The sequence below is a fragment of the Branchiostoma lanceolatum genome, chromosome 3, assembly GCF_035083965.1.
Source record: "Branchiostoma lanceolatum isolate klBraLanc5 chromosome 3, klBraLanc5.hap2, whole genome shotgun sequence".
NCBI classification, from domain to species: Eukaryota; Metazoa; Chordata; class Leptocardii; order Amphioxiformes; family Branchiostomatidae; genus Branchiostoma; species Branchiostoma lanceolatum.
Genome location: NC_089724.1, coordinates 32,185,534 through 32,203,463, shown reverse-complemented (window position 1 = coordinate 32,203,463; position 17,930 = coordinate 32,185,534). Strand labels below are relative to the sequence as shown.

Genomic DNA, 17,930 nt, shown 5'->3' with positions numbered 1-17,930 from the left:
TGCAATTGTGATGGACAGTCAGGATCGGTCAATCCAATTGATGAATGAGTAAACTTTTGAACTTTCCAACCAGTTATGAACAAGTTGTCCAACAGGAAAGGTCATGGCCACACTGAACAGTAGAAATACAATAATGGTTAGTGACTCAAGGTAGCAAGAATTATTTGTAGCTGCAGCGCTGATACAAGATTTATTTACTGAAATTCTGCAGTGTAAGTGAGACCAAGGACATTGATGACACTGAACTACATTCAATTTTCAATGGTTAAAAAGATTCAAAATGACATACAAATTGAATAAATATTGCATACAATCTGTCAAAATTGTACGGTATTACACTCAATAATTACTTCATGATTAAGACATTGTATTGCAAATAGTTCGGTTGTTTCTATTCCAAATAATTTCAATAATCTACTTAGGTATAAGTTGCGGGTTACAAATTGTATTTCATTTGACCATCTACAACTCAGCAATAATTGACATAGTAAGGTAGCGATGACTTCTTGTTGTACAAATTGCGATGTTATGACATGTTAACTTCACACTGAGAGAAAGTTCAAAAGCGGCATAACAGTAAATTTGACAAGGCCACAGCAAGTACATTATATGGATGACATCAGGGCGTGCATTGATTTTCGCCTAATTTTGAAATAAAAAACAAGAATTTTTTCACCTTTGGCAATGGCCAATATACTAGTACCGAAAATGGGGCAATATGTTTCAAACATCTGTCGGTTCCATTGCAAATCGTTATAGATGCCGTAAAAAAGACATTTGCACATGTAGGAACGGTGAAAAATTGGTACAAATGTTGCACAATTATTGTGTATGCAAGCTGTAATAAGATTGCTCCTCGTCACAACTTACAAGAGGACACAGTGCAGCCCTCATACCAAACTTTTAATTGGAATGAATATGTAATTGCTGTGCCATTATTATAAACAATGTGTAATCTGATGTGTTTTTCTTACTAACAAATCCGATAACAGGGTCAGATGAAGTAACTAATGTTACACAGTTTGAGTAGAGCATTGTCTAGCTGTCTGTCTGCTGAAGACAGAATAGAAAGACGGGGGATTTCAGAGGCACGAAAATTCAGGCAGACAGTCAAGACAGCAAGAGCAGAGAGAATTTCAGTTGAGACGAAGTCAGCAGAGCCAGTATTATCTTATTTAGTCACAGTCAATCTGCCGCATGACTCAAGAGACTCCAGTGCCCAGCGTACGGGAAACCTTGGCTCTGTGTTTTTGATGTGCTATACAGACCCGGGTCTAAATTTAGAATGATTTTAATGTTGACATCAGTGTTAGTTACTGTTTTATTTAATACAGCGATACAAAACTTGAACATTGTAATACCATGTTTTATCCCTTCAATTCTTTTTGTATGCTTTATGGCATTCAAGTTTGAAAATGTGGATATCTTGCTTTTTTTGGCACGCCTTGTATTTTATTCACACACTAAATTTGGAGTCTGCAGAGGACGTCATCCATAAAATTTACTTGCTGTGGCCTTACTAGATGATCCTAGATGCAAAGGCATCATACATACTGTAAATGACCATAAGTTTGCTGGGATTTAATTTCTTGGTAGGGAAAAAACTGTGTTCGAGGTTGAAAAGATGGGGTAGAGGACAGGACAAGCAATTTCGTGGTGGCCTCAGCAGACACTCTGGTAGACATTAAACCACCCCGAAAATGTAACTGATACACATGTACAGTAAATGAAAATCCTTGCTCAATGATCCTAAATGCTAGCCTGGAGTTCAGCCTTCTTAGATCTTCTTTAAATAGCTTTAGTCAATGCCTGACTTATTTCAAATTCAATTCAATCAATACACCCTTCCTCTCATTTGTGTTCATTGGCCTCTCAGCCTCTGCAGTTGTATTCAGGTGCAGTACAGCTGGACAAGGAGGTTATATAGATATAAAACCTCCTTGAGCTGAACAAGACATGGGAGGCGTTTGACAGGTGCAGTGCTATTTAGGTCAACCGCACCTGGATTACGCAACCAATCAGACAAGGCCAAACCAACATTCTAAAGCTGGGAACGTTTTCTTTAACATTTTGGTCTAAGTTTAGGCGGTTCGAAAAAGGTGACCCAAATGATAAATTTTTGAAATAAGAAACTAATCCGTACTGTTTTGTTTGATATAAGTTAGATTTGTATCAGAATTGATATTTTTAAAGATTAACACCCCCATCAAAATGATAAGTTGATGTCGTCCGATTTTAGGGCTTACTAGACTATAAAGTTAGGCACGATTGGTCCATTTCACCGAAACGTAGGCATATCTCATATTATAGCCAATCAGAAGAAGTAGAAGAACCATGGACTGATCACATGGTCGATGACGACACGGTTTGCCCTTCGCCATCTTTGCCACCCTCCTTCCTTTCGCAATCTGAACACTTCGAGCAGCGGAGCACGAAACACACGCACCATGGCCCAGGATCAACTTGTCGGCTTCCTCAAGGACTTCCTTGCCGGTGGTATCTCCGCGGCCATCGCTAAGACGACTGTGGCCCCCATCGAGCGGGTGAAGTTGCTTCTGCAGGTGAGTTTCTTAGGTTTTCAGTACGGTTAAACCGGGCGACATCACCCGGCTTTTTTCATGGCGGCATGGCTTCAGTCATGTGACCTTCAAATGTCCCAGGTTATTTTTACGAAATACGGACGAGTTCGGCCCCCTAAAGTCACTTTCTTCACCGCTTATTCAAGCACTCCGTGTAGAATTGACTATACAACTGGAAAATTTGCCCTAAGAAGCGTGTATGTCAAGACTTTGCGGGTGACCCCTGTATTAAAGCCAAGCAGGCGACATGGAAACCTAAGCTGTGAGGGGACGCCGGTCGCCGGTTGAAAGACAATCCGCCCCGCCATTATTTTCGCCTTTGTCTTCTACCAGGTTGCCATAGAACTGAGATGGAACCGACGCTATACCACTGTGATCATCAGGAATGGGTTATAGAGTTGCAGGAAGGTGAACTTATCGTTTGTGAGCGGTTAGAAATGTGAATATGCCGGCATGAAAAATGGCGACTCGTTCGTCAAATGGCCGCAACGCGATTTCATATTTGCATAGTGACAGAATATTCAATAAAGCGTGACCTAGACGATTTCTGAGCAAAATGTCATTTTTATAAGCAGTAGTACGGTTTTCTGGTGAATACAGAACTTGCTGTACGCTATTTTACCGTACCAAAATGAACAAGTTTAATAGAACATCCAGTCCACACGTGGGCCGCCATTTCGCCCTCTGACGTACTTCCGGTAGGAAGTAGTGGGAAAAGTTCAGCAGCACTGAGCCAAGGTCATCTACTTGTTTCATTCCGCTCAAACAAACTGAGAAATTTAAAAGAATAACCATTTTCTGCAGTTTAATTTTTCCTCTTAAATTACTTTTTTTAGCATCCAGGATATCCCTGCATTTGGATTCCTTGTTCAGTCGCCTCAAAAGTTATATATTCACCTTGAATATTCACCTTGAAGTTCAGCCAGTAGGTACCCATTATGATTGAAAAATCCATTTAAAAAAATCACTTCATAATGGAGGGGGAGGGAAGAAACGATTGTATCACAAATTATGGTTCATGTCCTTGTTTATATTGTATTTGATCCACTAACATGGTATCGTGGAAAAGAAGCATGTAATGTTGTACTTGTAGGTGACCATAAAGGCAGTCCAGTGAATAATTCCTGTGAAAACTTTGCACAGTGTTCATTGTGTTCAGATGGATGTTGATAGTATTGATCCATCTCACGTGGTACATTTTAAGTCCAAAGGATGATTAGGGTAATGGTTCAAAATCAATAAAGGTAAAACAGTTTCACTGTAGTACTGTAAAGGCAGGAATGTTCGCGGTGGTTTTATGTTCGCAGTTTTCGTGGTGAACTCACAGCGCGAATTTAAAACCACCGCGAAACGTTTTGCCCACCTTTGTCTGTAGCACTACTTATGTTTCAAACGCAAACTTAAAACTACCGCAAAGACTCCATTTTCTCCCTATCGCGAAATAAAAACCACCCTAACTTACAGTAGCATCAACATTGCATGCAACATTAATTCAGTGCACTGTAGGGTGACAATATGAATTTTTGTAATCTATTAGACAATATCCTCTGAATTGAAAAGACTTAATTGAAACATTTAACCTGATATACTTAACCATGGATGTACATAGAAACAGTAGAGAACAGCAAGAAATTCTAGCACTGCAAGACTCTTGGTAAGGTAAAGGAAGGATGTGTCAAATATACTAGCGTTTGTGAATCAGTGACGGGACTTTGTCCGCTGAATATTTCCAGAAAAATGACCTTTGTCCCAGCTTTGAAGGTCACGAAGCTCAAAGGTACTTTAATAAACTGTGAAGAGGAAATCCTTTTTTTGTGTCTGTTTTTGAGGGTTCAAAATTTATTCCGTAAAGACCAAGTGTTGGATACTCAGCCCATGAAACTTGAAAGAAACCAGCTAGTCAGATGATTGCCCCCCCACCCCCCTTCCTTGTGTTTGGGTCATTAGAAAAACAATGTTTCAGTGACATCAAACTGTGCACTGGCAGCTGTTTACAATGTATTGTGTTACAGCCTCGAATCTAATTATCAGTGGCCATTTAGTATTTACATGAAGAATCAACCTGGATTTCTTCACAATGCTGTTTTTTCAGAGAACGTCCCTCTTTGTTGGAAAACACATGTTGCAACTTCTCTGAAAAGTTGGACTGGTTTTGTATTAGATGTTACAGGTCAAAGTATCATTTCTAAAGGGTGCCTATGTATGGTTTTTAATTCTGAAGTTCAATATAGGTACTGTACTTGTGGTAGATGCCAGTTTAATGGCGGAAACAAAGCTGTGAAGGTGACCACTGTGTCCTCTATAAACTAGGTTGACCCAAGCTGGTATGGACTATCAAGTTAAGTTCAGATGGCCATAACAGAACCATATTTCTGGTATGCAGGGTTGCCCTTTGCCAGCTCCCAGGGCCTCTCTATTTATAACTGGTGACAAAACCGTTAGATGGCAGATGGTGTGAATATGAAAATCACAACAGCCATTTATATTAATGAGACTTTGCATGAGGTTTACTAGAAGACAATGATTTTGTCCATCTCGCACTGTGTCACATGGTGTTTGAATATGTGCAACCTTTATTAAAAAGCCTGTGTCCAGGCCATTGGCCCAGATTCCATGCATTGTGGCTGTGTTCACACTTATTGTATGCACCTGTGGGGTAAAATTTATTAGAATCTGTAAATAAATGTTCATTGTTAAATGTTATCAAGCTGACAGGCATACCAAATATCCTGTCAAATTAAATGTTGTTGGGACAGTAGACTTAGTTATACATAGCAGTGTAACACTCAAGGTGCATGTTAAGCTTGTGTTTCTTCCATTACTTATCGTTTGTGATCTGTCTTCATCTAGGTGCAAGATGCATCCAAGCAGATGGAAGCTGCTGGGGCCAAGAAGTACACGGGCATTGTGGACTGTGTGACGAGGATACCCAAGGAGCAGGGCTTCCTGTCCTTCTGGCGTGGCAACATGGCTAATGTCATCAGGTAGGAATCGTTCTTTTTGTACACAAGGGGTTTTCCATCCCATCATTGTTAAGGGGGGTAGATCCCAGTTTATTTTGGCTCAATTCAAGGCTGTAAACCCCTTCAAGTCTAGCGACCATCTCTTCCAAGAAATACTTATGAAGCAAAAAAAACCTTTATTATGGGAATGAAAGATATCCCCCTAGCTATATGAATAACCAAGTTTCAGTTTATTTGACCTCTTCTCTCAAATTTTAGAGGTAGAATTTTTTCCCGGTCGAAAAATATGCACAGAATCGAGCATTTTTACCTGACAATGAAACCAACACCCACAATTTTCACACAAAAATGACTGATATTGTCTGAAAGAGACATCTCTCGGGTATAATCAAACCAATCATGAAGAAAATCAAACCAGACAGTTGTGGCATGTGCATTGTTAATGATTATGGACTGTTAGACCCCGTTCATACTAAATCGCCCTAATAGCTGAAATCGCCGAAATTGCGATAATGTGGCTTAGTATGAACGCTCCAAATCGCATTTGAAATCGCCCGAATCGCATTGCCGCGAAACCACCTCCGGAGGTGGTTTACTCGCAATTTGCCTGCATTCCGACTTAGTATGAACGCTCAAAATCGCCTTGATGTGCTTTGGGCGCCTACTTTGCATATTGACCCGGTCATGGGTCAAGGGGTCATCTGCAAATTCAGTCTTTCCGCTCATTATACGATGTTTGTTTTGGCTAGCTTGTTGGAATATTACGCCGAATGCGGCGAAAATATGTCAGAATCGGGCGGCGATTTTGGCCTATGGAATGACAAAAACGCATGTACTGATGGCCATCTTCGGGGATGTGGCGATTCAGAAGAAACTCAAGGGATCCCCCCAAAACCAGAGCGTGTACGCTGAAGTGGCGACTGCCTGAGTTGGCCAAATACGCGAAAACATGGAAGTAATGCCGCATTATTAAAGGTGAAAAACCTCAAGATGAAGTACAAGAAGGTCATTGAACACAACGGTAAGGGTGGTAACAATCGATTAACGTGTCCGCCGTTGATCAAGCTTTTGGACGCGATTTTACAACTCGCGCTCATTCGACCCCTGGTGTGACGGGAATGCGACTCAGGGCGATTTCGGCGCTTTGCGATTTGCTCGATTTAGTATGAATGGGGTCTTAGTTGCACATGTTGTGACCCATGGTTCTTTGAGAAAAGCGTACGTACTTACAAGAATTTTGTGACTCTCTTCCAGATATTTCCCCACACAAGCTCTCAACTTCGCTTTCAAAGACAAGTACAAGCAGCTGTTCCTGGGTGGCGTGGACAAGAAGCGTTTCTGGCGCTACTTCTTCGGTAACCTGGCCTCCGGTGGTGCGGCTGGTGCCACCTCACTGTGCTTCGTGTACCCGCTCGACTTCGCCCGTACACGTCTGGCTGCCGATATCGGTAAGGGCCCGGGCGACAGGATGTACAGCGGCCTGGGTAACTGCCTGGTGACGACCTACAAGTCTGACGGCCTGTACGGTCTGTACAGAGGCTTCAGCGTGTCGGTCCAGGGCATCATCATCTACCGTGCCGCATACTTTGGCTGCTTCGACACCGCCAAGGGCATGATGCCCGACCCCAAGAATACGCCGTTCGTGGTGTCGTGGATGATCGCCCAGGTGGTGACCACGAGTGCCGGCATAGTCTCGTACCCCTTCGACACGGTCCGTCGGCGCATGATGATGCAGTCCGGGCTGAAGGAGATGATTTACAAGAACACCCTGGATTGCTGGCGGAAGATCATCAAGGACGAGGGCGGCTCGGCTCTGTTCAAGGGTGCTTTCTCCAATGTCCTCCGTGGCATGGGCGGTGCGTTCGTGCTCGTTCTGTATGACGAGATCAAGAAGGTCCTTTAAGATGCAGCACCTGTGCTATTTATACACAGCACTGTGAGGGTCTCTTTACAATCTGTACTTTGCTAACATTAAGGATATCTTGGCATCCTTCCATTGATCTTACTGCACCATTTGTAAGGATTTTAATTAAGGTCTAATAAAAGTGTGCAGGGTGCGAAATACTTTTTTGAGCCAGGTTGCACGGTGTGCAACCTGGGTAGAAAGCTAGGTTGCCCGTCAGAATTTCAGGTTGCCCCACCTAAAATTCACTGATTTCTTTAAATTATATTTTGTAAGTACATAGTATTACATAGCCTTTAACAATATAACTGGTTCTTTTAAAATTGTGTTTTTGTTTCAAAATAAAATTCAATGATATACAATGTAAATAAAACACCACAACCCACAACAAACAAACTTATACAATTCATGTGTAACACGGCTATTTTTATAGTACAAATAAATCCTTTTTTCAACCCCCATAGACTTTTTGCTTTTTCTGCTCTAGGAAGAGGTACACTGCAATAGTTACACTGCAATAGGACTTGTACCTGCACATTATTCTCTTCCCTCACATAAAAGTTGCTACTGGGCATATTTTCAAAATCTAATAAAAGTACCCCCGGAATAAAATTACCTATATTTTTAATTGAAAAATTCACAGGTGAGTTATTAATGATATACATGTATTATAATCATAAGATAAATACAATTATAGTCTATGTCATTATCCAGTTTTTATCTCACTGTCACAACATTTTAACAACTTTGTTTATTCTATAATCATTGTTGCCAAGTAAAGATTTTTTTAAATCCCTGCTTATTATTAGTAAAGTGGCTCCATCTCCACTTCTGCAATTTTTAATTTTGCCCCCAAAAAAGTACTAGCAACATTTCGCCCATAGAAATACACAGCAACTCAAATACTGCCCTCTGCCAGTTGTTGCTGGTACTGCAGATTTCACGTCATTACTCTCGCGCAATCACGCGATATCCAGCGAGAGTCGATGAATTCAACATGGCTAAACATGGCGGCCAAGAGCCGAGCGCTAAGCCGCGCTCTCTTTCCGACGAATTTGCGTTTCAAGCACAATAAAACAGGTTGACTATGGATGCAAACGAGTGAAAAAGTATCGGTAACTTTATTAACTTGTTTAGTTGGGGGTCGATTTATACGTTTGGTTTGAAAATTTAGGAGACTGAGAGCGAGTGTGTGTGCACACCACACGGGTGTGTGAGCTTCCTTGGTCCAATTATTTTCTACTTCGTCAAGTAATTGCCGCAAAATTGATTTCTCCGGCCCAAAATTTAGGTAGCGCACCGCGCAACCTGGGTTAAGAGATAAGTTGCGCCAACCAAAATATTGTTGCGCTGCGCGAGTGCGCAACCGGGTATTTCGCACCCTGGTGTGTTAAATCTAAGAAAGGATGCCAAGCTGTCCTTGATATGGGGCTCTTGACATATTGTAAGATATCTTTCCAGGTTCAGTGATACTAATTTTACAGGTTTCCAACAACACCAAATCGAGTGATCTGTTACCTCATCCCCTGAATCATAGTCAAGCTCTGAAAACTGAAGAAGAAAAAATAGGTCATTTTGAAAGCACACTGTACAGGCATAAAACTTGAACAGATTGACATGTAGGAATCATTGAGTTGTACAATTAGGGATCATTATGGTTGGACAAGTCTTAAGTAGACATCTACCTTGTCTTGATGTGAGGGATGCTATTTAATAATCATGGCTCTGTTGTTTGTGTGTCTCTTGACCTTTTTATCACCACTAGAACCAAGTTTTAGACAAAGGAATCTCTATTGGCTTACTTGCATGACATAATAAAGGTCTTAAACCAAAGCAGTGGCTTTGTGTTTACTCCTGCACTGTATTTCTTTTATTGTCAAGTTGAATCACCTGCCTGACTAAGACCGGTGAATATGTGTGAGGTGTTTCTTGTTACAATGGAAAATGCTTGTTAAAATCAAGGGAATGTCACATAAACCTGCAGCAAGAATTGGTACATGGCTACAGAGATGGCAGAATTGTTGGTATTCCAAGTAACAGAACACCTGCAATTTGGGAAGCTACATTGTGAGAGGGCACCTCAGTATGTTCTTGATCACAATGCCCTGCGTGAGACAGTTTCATTAATATGTAATGGGTGGAACAAACCTTGGGAGTAAACTGACAGATTTCTGCATGAAACGTTGACAGTTAAAATGCTACAGTCATAGATAATGTGAAGAATATTTAGTCTAAGCGTGTCATTTGTGGTGGTGTGAAAACTAGTGGTAGCGGAGCTGTAAATAACCTATGCTGATGGTACAAAAAATTTGGCAGTTGTGGGATGGGAAAGAATAAAATGTTGACATTCTCTTGTCGGCTGGGCTGGTTTTGGGCTGATGCCCGATACCTAGAAGTTGAAGTTCAGGGCTTATCAGTTCTTAGTGATGGGGACAATACTGTAAATGCATTTCAGTTCACTGTCATTACATATTCGTGGTAGCCTCTTCACCGCAAACTTAAAACCACCACTATTAGGCACTAAAATGACTTCTGCCTGCCGACCAACGTGTTTAACCCGCTAACAAAAAAACACCACCAACACTCCACTTTGTCCCTACCATGAAATTAAATAACCACAAACATGAATGCATTTTCAGTAGTTGGAAAGTTTATAGCAGGTTTGGGCAAATTAATGATGACGGATGAGTGCAATTACACAGCAGGTGTGTCACTAGTTCTTGGTTTCCTGAACAAGATCCTAGGTAGCCCAAACTTATACCCCTTGTATCACCTTCCACTGCGATCATTTAGTTATCTTCCTTTGCCAGTTCTGTACAAATTCCTGCCGTGTGACTTGTCCATGCAGATCAGGGACATCAGTTAGTTAAGTCCTTCCTGCACTGAAGGTGCATAAGGCGGCGCACATCTCCGTTTTGGCAGCCCTTGGGGCACACAACTTTGTGCAAGTCACTACAGCAGGGGGCTAGTCCACTGGTAGTGGTGTGTGTTTAACCACCATACTCTTTCCCAAATGCTGAGTGCTAAGCAGAGAAAGCAGTGTTTGGTATGACCCGGTCGGGGTTCAAACTCACGACATACCATATGCAAGGCGAACACTCTATCCACTAGGCGATTGCACTGGTCATCAGTAGTACGATTCAATCATGGCAAAGTCCTCATGTCCAAGCAGATCTTCCGGTTGGCAAGGCAGTATCCATGGGCAGAAATGCTTAATCCATATTAGCCAACCAGTTGGCAGATACATGTACATGGTGTTTCTGCCCATGGAATGGATACTGCTTTGCCAACAGAAAGATCTGCTTGGAGATAAGGCAAATCCTAAAGGTGCCCAGGCTGCATAGCCACAGCCCAGAAGCCACAGCCCCGGCCGCAGCCTGTCTGTGTAACACAAATCCCACTGTCTGGGTCTGTAACTAATGGCCCCTCCCGCAGAGGAACGGGTGCCAGATGTTCGGTTGGCCACGGCCAGGCCACAACATGAAAGATTCGCACAAATTTTATGAAATTTGTACCAATTTTATGAAAGATGCAGGAATCACAGTGAAAACGAATGAATCAACTGTGGGATCGTAGGAAAAATGCAGGAATCTTTGGAAAACCACGCAAAGCACTGCATAACATGCAAATTTTATGGAAAACGCAGTCTTTTTGATAAATGCAAACTATTTTTTCCATAAGATTCTCAATGTTTTTCGTTTCTGTTCAGTGATTTGTGCATTTTTATAAGATCTGTACATTTTCACAGGGCTTTGTACATTTTTCATGCAACTCGTAGGAATTGCAAACTGCTTTACAATCTAGGCATGGGTGGATCCGAGTAGTTTATATACACTGTATGAATAGTTTCATCAGGTCGGCAGGTGATTATATACCAGTTGAGTGTTAAGTTTTGTAGTATACAGAGATTACCAGGACAATTCCTGTGTATTTTCTGTACACTACAATACTCATCTTGTAACAAAGGTACAGGCAAACCTGTAAAGTGAACATGACTGGGCCTAATTGTTACGGGCTGGCTGCACAAATGGCCCAGTACAAAAAGAAGTCAATGCAAAAAGTGTATCATAAGCCCCAAAAAAGACCCAGAGAGCCTGCTATGGAGGCTACACTTTTTGGTGGTCCCTTAGATAATTGCCCATTGACACAACACAAGCATAAGAATCCACATAGACCAGGTTTTTTTGGTCCCCTGAGTGGTCTTCTGAGGCAGTTTTGACAACAAGGCATCCCTACTTGTGGACAGTCAAACAAAGTTTGCAAAATTGATTGCAGACACCAAATGTACAGTGTGGAATGTTTATTTCTTTTTCAAATAAACCAGTGAGTTTATGCTGTACATAGAAAATAGATATCTAACATTTACATTGATTCTTTCACCAACAATATATTGTGTTGAACAATCACCAGACTTCATACTTTGTAAGGTGAACAAGAAGTTTTGGTAGTATAAAAATTGTTGAATCACATACATGTAGCAACAATACATGAGTCAGAAACAATGAAAAAAATGTATTGTTTTGTTTACTATGAGCAGTACAATACACATACACGTACTGTTACTTTGGCTCAAGAATTTTATGTTTTCAAGCACTCAAATACTGTTATATACATGTGCACACAGTACTGTAAATTCTGTACATGTCCTTTCTGGGCTTTTCACAATATACATACTACACTTATAATCAGTCACGTGACAAGAGAATTCCAAGACCAGATCTGACTATTGGGTTGAAGAAGAGACAAAGAGTGTCTCAAAAAGCTCCCCAAAAGCAGCAAACTCTTGTATGTAATGGTGAAAGATTTCATCCTAAGTATCACTTATCTGTGTTGCTAGTATAAATCTTTTGCGGTCTTTATATCAGAAGATGGAAGCAATCTATTGGTGAGTCTATAGTGGGTATCTCACTCAACTGCGCCAAATTAGGAAAGGCACTTGGAAAGAAGAACAAATCAGAACCTGAGTCCAGAGAGATACCTGTTTACTACGAACATACACGTCAGTAAAACTACTTTCTCAGTGCTCGACCTGCACCAAGGCAGGGAAGGTTCTCATGCGCAGTCTCTCCACCTCCGCGCGAAGTACGGCTACCTCCTGCGCCTGGGCTTTCGCTAGGTCCACAAGCTTCCTCCGCTGCACAATGTCGGCCATTCGCTTTTCTGCCGCTGCGTCACTACGAACGTCAGCTGTGGAGTGGGGCAAGACGTTGATCATTATTTGCAGGTTTTACAAGGTTACTAAGTCCTATACATGTACATGAGTGCAGGCTAGGGTTCAGAGCCCATTGGTAATGTCAAACTGTAGGGATGCATACCTAAAGCCAAGTTCAAGTTCAGGCCCGGATTCTAATCCAAAGGTTTAGGTTAAGGTCTGGTACCGAAATAACCGAATCACTGGGCTTCGGTTTGAAAGTAAGTTAAACATATTTCATTCCAAAGGGTGTCATGAACCATAATCTTGGACCAAAACAGTTTTTTTATTATTATGTCATACATAGTTAGAGATCGCAAGTGGAGTCTCTGTCAACTGTAGGAATGTGCAAGGGTGGTCTCCTATTTATAATTCTGAATTTCTTAGTCAATACATTGATCTTAAGTGACATGAATCAAAGTCGAAAAGTTCTGACTGTCTGTTTAAGCGAATATCCACAAAAAGTCGTACACAGATCAGGATATCTAACAGTGGAACTTTGGAATCTCTGATCATACTGGCAGAGGTCATGATCTCTATCGACAGAGACTCTGATCACAATTTCTACCAGCGGAATCGGCGTTTCTGGCAGATTGCAATCTCTATCCAGACATACATGTATACCCTTACCGTTGACTTCATTGATGTGTTTCCTCTCAAACACGGACACGTTGAGTTCCTCCAGCTCCCTGTCCAGCCCGCGGTTCTGTTCTTCCATTCGACGGATCGTCCTCTTTAGCTCCTTCAGCTGGTTCTCGTACTCTTCCACACGCTTCTCGTGGTTCTGTAATGATGTTGGGTAACAAAGACAACTGAGTAGTGGTCTTTCGTTTGTTTGTTTGTTTGTTTAGCATAAACAGTAAGTATTGCTGCTTAAGACTGGACTGTATGGTTCTTTAACGTGCTGAAGGTGTGACTTTCCTTGAACATAGGCCCCCGGCTTTATGTCACATCCAAGAGGACGTCCCAAGCCAGCGTTGAGTAGGGAAATAGGTGTTAAGTGCCTTTTCCAAGGGCACATCATTGGGGCCTGCTGGGGATTTGAACACAGAACCTTTAGATAAGTCAACAACCTATCAAAGTCTGACACAACTCAACATTGTAAGTCAACATAAGACCACCTTGCCACCCTGTTCATCTGATGTGGCCTGGCTGTTCCATGCTCTGACTAGCCGACTGTCTAGTGTGAATCCAGGAGGGTCTGCATGGGGGGATCCTGGCAACCCTTAACCATAAATTTTGGAGGGCCGCCAATGCTTGACGGTAAATTCAGGATGATTTTCCCTACCTTTGTCTGTGAAGCGATGGTCTGCTCCAGTACAGAGATCTGATGAGCTGTCATTGCAGAATGGTCCTCATCACCCAGGTACTGTGGAATGGGCAGATACTTAGTTATACATTCAGTACAGGATCAAAGCTGAAACATTGACTGGGGTGAAACTGAGAATGAAAGAGGTTTTTTCCTGCTTTTGTTGACATAACAAAATTTGACAATCTTGAACTGCCTGTTCTCCATTTACATATCATTCAAATTTATAGCTTTTGATTAAAAACCTGGTGAACCATAGATTGTTCCTTGAGTCACTGACAAAACATAGTGGATGCCACCTGAAATGTCTGTTTCCAAAGTCTATCCAGTTGATTGTCATGAGTAACTGTTACCTTGTCTATCACTCACTCACTCACTCTCTCATGACCCATGACCTCAATGGTCGTACGGGCATCATGACAGCCAGCAGCAATGACTATATCTAATAATAATAATAATGAATATTATTACAGGAATATCCGAATTACTTACCACTTGCAGGTCTTTGGTCATGCGGAACATCTGGATGTCTCGAGCCTTAGTGTCCAGGTCTGACTTCTGCATCTGCATTCTTCTTCTCTCCCTGTAATACACAACAGTCTGTCAGCTTAGGTTTCTTGTTGTTGGTATTGCTCTTCTCGTTTTGCTGACATTCTACTTTTCTTACCCAACTTTTCTTCAGTCTGTACACCTAAATTTTTAGGTGAGGTGCACCAGTGCACCTATTCAAAAAAAGGATTTCAATCGCTCATTGACATTGATTGATACATAACTTACCACTCTAGCTGATGAATCCCCTTCCTGAAGTCCTTACTCTCTACCATAATCTGCAACTTGGCATCTCCCAAAGTCTGTAAAACAACATTCATACTCATTTTAAACTCAATACTCTCAAGATATTCAATAGTATATGTAGAAGATACTTTAAATGAAGATGAATATTTGACATTCATCACAAGTTGTTTTTTATTGTTGATTTTCCAATGATTTTCCAAGTGGACGGCCAGAATTTCCACTGCTGGGAGGTGTGGCTCTCCTCAAACATGGGACCTCTGGCTTTATATCCAATCCAAGAGGACGTCCCCAACCAAAGCTCATAACTTTCACCTGAGTCGAAAGAAACCAAATCTGTGACCTCTTGATCTCGTTTCCGCTAGCCTAGCCACTCGGCCATTTGACACCACAATGATAGTGTGAGGATGAATTTTTTTCTCCCTCACCTTGATGTTTGAGTTGAGGTCCTCAATGACGCCCCTGTGCAAGAGGATGGAGTCACTGTAGTCATGGATGAAGGGCCCAGAGTCCACCTCCACCTGACCCTGCTTCAACAGGAACTGAACCTCCAGGTTCAATATCCACCGCATCTTATCTTCCCTCAATCTAAAGAGGAAGACAGCAGGAAGGAAACAATCAAAGAAGGTAGGCAAAAAGTACAAGCAATGTTACTGTTACAGTAGAGTTTGCTGCTTTGTGTTGTTGGGTTAACGATTGCAAAACATGGGCAGAAATAGACCAATCCTGACTGTCCATCACAGTTAGCAGTTCAACCAATGATAGCATGGTAATAAGCAGTTTGATCAATGGCTCAGTGTCTGTCAAATATTTGCATTTTTATGTTTTTCTTTTGTATTTCTACGCTTTGACAGAGCTTGGTGGGGCTATGGGATCGGTCTATTGGATCGGTCTATTGTTACATGTTCAGCTAGTTATCGGGTACTTTTTTGGTACAACTGTACTCTATCATGTAATATGAAAACAATGCACAACATGCCAAAATTTGATCAATTATCATTTTCAAAGTAGAATTTATCTCTCTCTCTAGATATGCACTTATTCATCATATATCATGATCAGACAAAAGTGTACAGTACTGTCACACTTCCTTTCACAGCTTTATTGGACAGTATCAAACCTCACATGGTTACAGGTGACCTTCTTTAAACCAAGTGGCAATAGACTGATCCCATAGCCCATCTACATCCGTCAAAACATAAAAGAAAAACATAAAAATACAGATATTTGACAGACATACAGCCACTCTCTCATTGGTGAACTGCTAATTGCCATTCTCTCATTGGTTGAAATGCTAATTGTGATGGACAGCCAGGATCGGCCTATCAAAAACAGTTCCACACTTACTTGTTCTGTAAAGTGATGAGGTCATCGATATCATCCATCAGTCTGTCGTCCTCCTCGGTACGCTTCTGCAGGAAGGCGTTCATCTCCGCCAACGTCAGGGCCTTCTGTTTCACCTGTAGGTCCGCACAACAAGAAAGAAGGTTAATTTGTTTATTTTCGTGGGGGGTCCATATCGCGGTAGGAGGGGAAAGCAGGTTTTGCAGTGTTGTAAGTTCACGGTTGAAACAATTCTGTAGCAAAGTTACAGAGTTACAGAACTGTTACTGTTCTAAAGTAGTAAATACATGTACAACAGAAATGACTATTCACTGTGTCATGATTTTGCAGTGGAGAGGCCACTGCGATAACTGCAAAAAAATCACCACGAAAATGTACAGATTTACAGTAAGTCAAAGGAATCAGGTACAAGGAAAGAACTACAAGGACCTGAACCTTCAGTTATTATGATAAGTGTATACTATCATAAATTTGGGAGCTAGACACGACTACACTCATTTCCTAGTGCATAATAAGCACTGAACCATGTAAGCCTCTACAGCAGGAAGTGAGTGAGTTCGACTCCCATACTTTCTCGAAAGTGCTGTATGCTAAACAGAGAAAGCAGTCTGTACCATTTTACCGTCAGTCTTGAGCATGACCCAGCCGGGGTTTAAACCCCCAACCTTGTGAATGCAAGGCAAACACTCTACCAAAAGGCCATGGCCACTGCACCAGTTGTTTTTGGTAGAAAACATGGCAATTTTGTCCGTCAAGATCATGAAAGGTTAGCCATTATTTTTGTCTGTCATTAGCCACGAGATTCTGTCAAACGATGGAACGACGTGTGTTGCTTCTCCCATAGTTACCTGTTGTTCCTTCTCCACCTTGTTTCTCCGTGCCTCGCACAGGCGCTGCCAAACGTACGGCTCAATCCCGTCAGGAATGTTGACAGGCCCGTCAAACTCATCCAGCGCGGTGTACAAGGACTGTGTCGAGTGTAGACTCACGCGGGCAGACGGCGGGCGGTCCGCAAACGGGTTGGCGGCCGCCGTGGCCGGGTCCAGTTGGGTACGAAATCTCTGCACCCTGAAAAGATAGCAGAAATAACCAAATTGAATCAGTCAACCTTGCTGTGGTATTACACTAAGTTAGGAAAGAGCAAATATCTCACACTCAAGTCAATCCTGTTTGTCTTAAAGTTTCAAAAATGTTGTGTTTACAGTTACCCGACCAGCCCTAGGAAAAACTTGTCGACCCTAGCCTGGGGGTCAACTGGAAATGGACATAAAGTTTTTTATCTGACATCCGAGTGATGAAATTCAGACAGATTTCCCGCATTTCACTCACTGTTAACAGAGTAAGGCTTTAAACAGTTATGTAAGAATGTGTAGTAAACATGATAATCATTGTAATTCTTTGTTCAGTAATATGCTTGTACAATGTATAATTATCTTCACCGAGTACTTGTACTCGGAGAAGATTATGTTTTCGGTTGAAAAATCTGTTGGGTGGGTCTGAATGTATGTCATGGGCATAACTCAAGAAAGCTTCCATGAATCTTTATGATTTTCAGTAGGTGTGTAGTGGTTGTGCAAAGGAAGGTCAAGTTTGAAAATGGTTCACCTTGCGTTTTTCAACAGTACTGCAGCGGACTTTGCATTTTTTTGTGTTTGTATGTAGGCAAAAAAAGTGACGGAAACGTTGATGGATCTTCATGATTTTTTGCAGGTGTGTAGATGTTGTGGAAACGGAGGTCAAGTTCAAAAATGGTTCCCCTTGTATTTTCCGTCGGTACTGCAGCGGGCTTTGTGTGGATGTGTATTTGTATGTCGCCAGCATAACTCAAGAAGCTGTTGATGGATCTGTA

The 17,930-nt window shown here is 41.7% G+C and overlaps 2 protein-coding genes across 3 annotated transcripts in view; one reads left to right on the top strand and one right to left on the bottom strand.

Moving 5' to 3' along the window:
• The first annotated feature begins 2,343 nt into the window (after positions 1 to 2,343).
• On the top strand, positions 2,344 to 7,512 carry LOC136431449 (ADP/ATP translocase 3-like). Its single transcript, XM_066422822.1, has 3 exons — positions 2,344 to 2,561; positions 5,430 to 5,563; positions 6,797 to 7,512. Exons 1-3 carry the CDS (start codon positions 2,355 to 2,357, stop codon positions 7,443 to 7,445), a joined length of 990 nt encoding a protein of 329 aa, XP_066278919.1. The 5' UTR covers positions 2,344 to 2,354; the 3' UTR covers positions 7,446 to 7,512.
• Positions 7,513 to 11,730: 4,218 nt separating this feature from the next.
• The window catches only part of LOC136431439 (cilia- and flagella-associated protein 43-like), a 75,685-nt gene continuing 69,485 nt past the window's right edge, over positions 11,731 to 17,930 (bottom strand). For both annotated transcript variants that reach the window (XM_066422812.1, XM_066422813.1), the window contains 8 exons: positions 16,930 to 17,149; positions 16,085 to 16,197; positions 15,166 to 15,325; positions 14,723 to 14,796; positions 14,438 to 14,528; positions 13,925 to 14,005; positions 13,267 to 13,420; positions 11,731 to 12,632 (listed from right to left, as the gene is read on the bottom strand). In XM_066422812.1, coding sequence (XP_066278909.1) covers positions 12,463 to 12,632; positions 13,267 to 13,420; positions 13,925 to 14,005; positions 14,438 to 14,528; positions 14,723 to 14,796; positions 15,166 to 15,325; positions 16,085 to 16,197; positions 16,930 to 17,149 — 1,063 coding nt within the window. In that variant the 3' untranslated portion in view covers positions 11,731 to 12,462. The remainder of the gene's footprint in view (positions 12,633 to 13,266; positions 13,421 to 13,924; positions 14,006 to 14,437; positions 14,529 to 14,722; positions 14,797 to 15,165; positions 15,326 to 16,084; positions 16,198 to 16,929; positions 17,150 to 17,930) is intronic.

Bases quoted from the DNA above. Each gene is read 5' to 3' on its own strand.
- LOC136431449 (XM_066422822.1), top strand. From the start codon at position 2,355: ATGACGACACGGTTTGCCCTTCGCCATCTTTGCCACCCTCCTTCCTTT. The intron at 2,562-5,429 runs GTGAGTTTCTTA...GTCTTCATCTAG, and splicing joins GGGTGAAGTTGCTTCTGCAG to GTGCAAGATGCATCCAAGCA. The intron at 5,564-6,796 runs GTAGGAATCGTT...ACTCTCTTCCAG, and splicing joins AACATGGCTAATGTCATCAG to ATATTTCCCCACACAAGCTC.